Source organism: Aristolochia californica, unplaced genomic scaffold (genome assembly GCF_029961685.1).
Source record: "Aristolochia californica isolate CCGP_79_NKW_82.1479 unplaced genomic scaffold, dmAriCali1.0.hap1 SCAF_3, whole genome shotgun sequence".
Taxonomy (NCBI): Eukaryota; Viridiplantae; Streptophyta; class Magnoliopsida; order Piperales; family Aristolochiaceae; genus Aristolochia; species Aristolochia californica.
Window position 1 is genome coordinate 8,172,198 of NW_027181992.1, and position 6,770 is coordinate 8,178,967.

The 6,770-nt window shown below is 39.4% G+C and overlaps 1 protein-coding gene across 1 annotated transcript; it reads right to left on the reverse strand.

Moving 5' to 3' along the window:
* Window positions 1-2,207: 2,207 nt before the first annotated feature.
* Window positions 2,208-3,142, reverse strand: LOC137960248 (pectinesterase inhibitor 3-like). The gene has a single exon (XM_068807809.1). It carries the CDS (start codon window positions 2,954-2,956, stop codon window positions 2,396-2,398), a length of 561 nt encoding a protein of 186 aa, XP_068663910.1. The 5' UTR covers window positions 2,957-3,142; the 3' UTR covers window positions 2,208-2,395.
* Between the last annotated feature and the right edge of the window lie 3,628 nt (window positions 3,143-6,770).

Genomic DNA, 6,770 nt, shown 5'->3' on the forward strand with positions numbered 1-6,770 from the left:
TCCAAAACTCTCTCAAGTATAAAAAAAGTAGTCTTTTTTGGTTGCTTAAGATGCCTGAAAGTTCAAATAAACCTTCATATTCCTCTTCATAAGCTGATTTAAGTTAATATGATCCTTTGAGAATCACCACTATTCCACTCAAAGGTCTAAATAATTATTCCTCTTAGTCACAATGAGTTAAACGATTATTGATTACAAGAAACTTGACTGATTACTTAACACAACCACCAATTATTGGAGATGATCCTTCCTATCAAAACTGGTTGAAGGAAAACACTGTGGTTATGAGTTGGTTGATATGGAAGAGTCAGTTGCACATAACTTTGTGCACTTGGATACGACAAGTCATTTCGCAGACATGTTTCAAATTGTATTCCACTCCCTGATAGTCTAAAAAATTATTTATGATGCTTTTTAGGAGATGTCTATGACAAAACAAAGTGATAATCTCCATGAATACTTTGCGAAATTCATATATCTTCTACAAGAGTGGAAAGTTGCTCAATGATACTCAACTAGTATAGCAACTCAAGAAAAACAAAGACAAGCCCTTCTGTCTGCCATTTGTCTTGCCAATTTAAACCCATTTTTGGATGTTACAAATCTCTGATACTTAGCGTTGGAAGATATGATGTAATTTGGGTGTCATTTATATATTTAATTAATATTTCTTGTCTTTTTTTTTTATTCTTACTAGAGTGAAGGGTATAATTATAATATTATACTTTTATTCATTTATAAATAGAGTTTAAGGGGGAGGGTTTGGACACAAGTCCATAACCTCATTCTTTCTCCCTTTTCTCCCTTTTCTCCCCAATGTGCATTCTTCTTCTTTCTCCTTGAGGTAATCCATGGAGTCTTGATAATCAACATGGTATCAAAGCATTGATTTTTAGGTCTCGTATCTATGAGTTTTTCGGAATTTCAATCTTTCTATTGGCTCGGATTATTACTGTTGTCCATTTAGAGTCATTTACTATTGTTCGTTCTTGCACAACAACCTTCTTCTATGGATTGACAATGCCCGAATCAAAGGATGGTCACTTCTTATATCACTTCTTTTGTTGCTGCTATCTGGTATCGGTACAATTGAAATGGAATGATCCATGATCCAACAAACCACAAAGAAGAGATCCAAAGAAGCCTGAGACTCTTCTGATACCTCATCTTGTGAGACTCCTGCAAGACTTCACTATAAGAATTCTAATTCTGTAAGACTTCTTGTTGTGAGAGTTGTGTGAGACTATTCCGTACCTACTCTTCAACATATTACACCTATCCACCCTCGGTTCCCTCTATCCCTTCCTTAGCTGAGTCTGTGTCCCTTAAGATTTTCCATACACCCCCTCTCTTTGTTTAGAAGAGAAGAGCCCTATCTCCCTCAACATCTTTCCCCCGTGTGAGTCACCCTCTCCCTAGGCTCCCTTAGATTCCACTTTACCCAAAATACCCTTCCTTCCTGTCTCTACCCACATGCCAACCTCTCCTTCCCTCCTGCTATTTCCCACTTCCCTCTCTTTTCTCAAACCTCCTAAAGTATCTTGTTCCTCTACTCTATATCGATCGGCATCTAGAATCTTCCCCAACCTACATAAAACATACTCCTTCCAAAACAATCTTGACCAACCCCTTCTCTCTTCATTGAATCCCTCCCTTCCAAAACACTAATGGATTCTTCCACTCTACTCTCCCCAAAACTCCACTCTCTTCCGAGTAAACCCTAGTCCAGCCTACCCAATACTTTCATTAGGATCCAACCCTATCAATCCCTGTTCCTTGACCCAATGGAAACCAAAACCCTAATTCTTTCTCTACAACGGTTGGAGTCTTTTTGTCTCAACTTCTACATAAAATTTTCCTACCTCTTGCACTTTTTAAAGTTTTCCTTAAAAATTTCTCAAGTTAATACTCATATATGTATTAGTTGAGGCTACAAACAATATGGTCATATCTTCGTTCTCATCTTTTCTAAACGGACAAGTGAACAGTAGGAAAAATAAGATAGGAAATCAATTATTGCAGAGCAAGAACCTTGGCAAACTCTTGCGCATGTGAGTTCCTGACAAGTGGGCTTCTGTCCTTTCCTCTCCCTGGCGCTGACCTAGTTTTGAAGCTCCTGTCGCGTTTCTTTTTACGTTATGGGTCTTGTTAGTGACGATGAGACAACACTTGAGATGCCCGTTAATTAAACGATGCAATCTAAGACAGAATCAAAAGAATGGAAATCGTTTATTGCATTCGCCGACATGGCTTAACACTTTGGCATTACGTGCTTCCAGTTTTCAGGGAAATATGAGATAGTATCGGCAATAGAAAATGGTTTCGTTTTTCCCTCCTACGAATTACAATTGCTTGCATAGCAACAAGTAGGAGAGCTTTTCTGTAGCAGAATTTGTTAAGGGCGAGTGGTAGCGAGGCGATCAATGAGATACAAGGCGTTACTCGTCACACGGGCGACGGTCTGTATATTCTTCCTGACGGCCGTCTTCACGTTGCCGTCGACGTCTTGGAACCCGTCCACGCACGTATCCTCGTTGGTCAGAGCGGCACTGACCCACGTCTTCACGTTGCTCATCTGCCACCGGAACGTCCCAGGACGGAGACTCTTCAGCTCCTTCAGTGACTGACGGAGCTCCTCCACGGAGTCCGTTAACTGCCCCACGCAGTCATTCAACGCAGCTTTTTCTCTTTTGCTGCCGCTATGGACTTTGACGGCGTTGGAGAGGAAGTCGGTAGCGTTCCGGGCGCGGTCCAGTGCGACGGAAACGGCGATCTGAGCTAGGGTAGACGGGGTCTTGGCGGTGGAGGCGTAGGCGGAGAGAGTACGGAGGCAGAGAGAGGGATACCGGGCGTGGGCGCAGGAGATCTGGACGAGGTCCGACGTGTCCGACTTAGCGGCGGAGACGTCGAGGAAGGCGAGAAGCAAAATGAAAGAGATGGGTTTTAAAAAACTCATCCTTCTGTGATCTGCACACCGTGAGCGCGCTTGCGAGACACAGAGAGAAAGAGAGAGAGAGAGAGATGGCCGGGCAGAGCTATTGGGTATAGACTGACTCTGCAGAGATGGAATTGATTTATAAGGAAGGTTGGATGATATAAGAAAGAAGGCGGAGAGATCTTGCCCTATGGAGAAAGAGAAATTACTGCCGACGCCAAGAGTGTGTTTTTGTGTTTGGTTTAACCAAAGCAATATTTGGAGAACAATCAGACTACACATTTGAATAACTATTCGAATCCAATTACTAAGCGTCTTCCTTCACCGTTTGGGCTCCAATCATCATTTAAAAGTGCGTACCAAACTCCCCCATGATTTGTCAAAAAGGATTTCTCATTTCTGCTCTTTCTTTGCTCTCGTAAAGCTCCCGAAAATGAAACTCTGAGCCATTAAGAGAGGGCCCTTTTCTTGTCTCCTTTCGACGAGTCACTCTGAACCCGAGCAAATTTGTAAAGATCTCTCTATATGATACCCATACATAGACGCCATGCTGCCTTCTCACTACGTTCTTTCTGATTGTTCTTCTGATCATTTGGTTCTGTCGACAGCTATTGGAAGTGGACAGCCATGTGCATGAGCAGGCAGGGGCCACTGGTGCATTAGTAGGGAAGTTGAGTTGAGAACTGGAATATCGAGTTGGCCATCTGGATCGGCGAATCTCAACTGTTCATGATCGGATTTTGATAGGCAACGCTAGGAATTCAACAAAAACGAAACAAAGAAAAAGAAAAAAAATCCTAACTTCACACATGAGAGGTCAGGAAGCATTACTCACTTGCATGTTCCTTCAACTTTCAACTGCCCATTTGATGGCCATTCTTAAAAAGTACAGGACTGTGTTAAGTCACAGGTTTAATACTATGACCCTCACATTTGAGGCTAAGTGGGACTAAGATCCAGACTGCAAGAATACACCTCCATCAATCTGCTGCTCAAGTCAAAGTGACTTGGTAAGGATATAAATGCCATAGATGGTGGTCCCTTTATCATTATCTCTAGTTGCATTTTAGAACAACAGTTTGATGTTTACATGGAGAATGCATAAATGACACTTGATAGACTAAAAATGCAATATTGGGATGAGTCATGGATAAATGCTGCAAGACATTACCAAGAGTCCAGAAAGTCTCCAGTGAATCAATTGAAGTATTTATGGACCTTGGTGCATTGCAATTCAAAGCACACAATGTAGAAATTGATTTATAATCAATGGGATGAGAACCATTCTCTAATTCAATGATATATTTATGTTGAGTCACCTGAATATTTGAAGTTGTCATGTGAATCTCCATGCCCAAAAATATTCTATTGGTCTTTCTACCAAGTTTTGATGATTACAAACTGTTGGAATTAACACTGTGTTTTGAGTAAGATTTGAACAGGTCTCTAAAATATCTCAAACCCCCCATAACATCCTTATTGAAATGGAGGAAGAAACCTATGACTTTTGGAAGAAAAAAACAACTAAAAGAGTTTGCTAAAAAAATCTAGAATTCAAGTTGGCATTCAAAATCCTAGGTCCAAAATTTGAATGTCAACCAGAATTTAAATGATCAAGCAAGCAAAAGAAGCAATCCAAATTTCGATAGACAGCACATGGCAAATTGGATTTCGAGACATGACTCAGCCAAATTAGATCTCCACAAGTTTGTGACCTACCAATAGGTTTAGCAACTCAAACCAAGCTTTCTGAGTATTTTTCATGATTTTTCATCCAATATTTGGCTGAATTTTAACGGACAAAATGCCCCTTTCTAAACTTAACTGCTCTATTTTAAGACATTATAGCTTCATTTATAATGTATTTTACCCCATCTCAATCAAGAAGCTTGGTCACAATAAGAGGAACTCCCTAGAGCACACTTTTACTTTCAAGTCATTTGTGGAGGTTGGATTTGTCACTCCAAACACAACTATCTAAACTCTTGCCTTGGATTTTAAAACATTGTGATAAAATTCAGAAGGGTCCGGCCAGTTAAACTAGTTTAACTGGATCCGGTCCCCTATCTAGAATATGGGTATGCAAGACTAGGAGAAAAGATTAAACCTAGTTGACTTGGTTAGATTTGTTTGTTAAACTAACAAACATGACTATCCAGCTGGTTAGTTAGTCAGGTCATAGTCACTCATTATCCATTGCGTAAAGAAAGAGCGAAGGGTTAAGGGACATAGAGGAAATGTCGGAAGGCTAACAGTGGGAGAGGAGCCCTTGCCCTTGTTGCCATCACACTACAATAACCGTTATACACGATTGATCGATCACTCACTTTATAGTGATTGATCAATCCATACACTGACGTTTGTAAACGGTCAAAAAATGACTAGTTTGGCTTAGAAAAGTCATAAATACCCTACAAAACTTCACATTGAGAAGTTAACGAGTATTTATTGGTAAATCTTTAAGCCTTTATTCTCAAAGTGTTGCAAATTCTTCTCAAAGTGCTTTTGAGTGTAAGAGAGTCATTACCTTACAAAATCTCCTACACTTTCCTCTACCTTTCCTTAAATTTTCATTTAGACAAGCTCCCATACTCACATTGTGCTACAACAATTGGAGGCTTAGATCTCTCAAGGAGAAGGTATTCTCCAAGTGAAAGGGTTAAGTGATCTCTACCTTTCTTTTGATTTTTATTTTATGAAAGGTTCATCTAGAACCTATTAAAATCTAGATAGAAAGTGCCTAGCTAGAGCTAGAATTTAGCCAATCTCTTTCGGAAATTGTATTTGTAAAAATGTGTACTTGAGCTACATAGGCTTAAAGAGAGTTGGAATATCTTTGATGTAATTCAAGTTATTAGAGATTAAATAGTGGAATTTCCCAAGTAGAGGTTCTTAGGCAGTGAATACCAATCAGGGCACATCGATAAAAAAAATTCTTATGTCTCCCTATGGAGTGTGATTGATTTTTTATTTTGAAATTGTTTTATTGCATGCCTTACATTTCACGCCTAAGTTATATTTTTAACTTGTATATCTCAATTCACCCTTTTTTGAGAAGCCACCTAAGCCAACAATTGGTATTAGATCAAGCCAAGCACTTCACTTGAGTAAAAATCCCCTTGATTTTGACTCGATGAAAAGGCATCTCAAGATAAATTACTCCTTCTCGAAGGAGAATCTGCCAATCGTCCTCCATTGTTCAATGGAATAAACTATAGCTATTGGGAGGTAAGAATGAAATTCTTCCTCCAATCTATGGATTGGGACATATGGCATGTGACCAAGAATGGTCAATTTGAACCTCAAAAACTTGAAAATGGTATTCCGACTGCAAAGGAATTCATAGAGTTGACTAGGGAAGATAAGGAGCAGTTCAAAATGAACTCTAAGGCCACTGACCTTTTGTTATGTGCCTTAGAACTCAATGAGTTCAATTGGGTCTCTACATATATGATCGCCAAAGATATATGGGAAAAATTATAGATCACACATTAGTGAGGCACAAGAATCAAGGACTCTAGGATTAACTTATTAATAACTCAATATGATGACTTTAAAATGAAGATGGGCGAATCAATAGCTGAGATGAACTCTAGGTTCACTCATATTATAAATGAGTTGAAAATCCTAGGAGAAGAGATTTCTTTGTATAGGAAAAACGATAAGCTTCTCAAGACACTTCCAAAGTCATTAGACATGAGGAAGACCGCCATCTATGAGAATGAAAATTTTAGAACAATGAGCTCGGAAGAGATACTAGGAATCATTCTCACATATGAAATGGAACCTCAAGATGTTGAGGAAGAGCAACCCAAAAGAAAAACTATTTATAGGA

Bases quoted from the DNA above. Each gene is read 5' to 3' on its own strand.
- LOC137960248 (XM_068807809.1), bottom strand. From the start codon at position 2,956: ATGAGTTTTTTAAAACCCATCTCTTTCATTTTGCTTCTCGCCTTCCTC.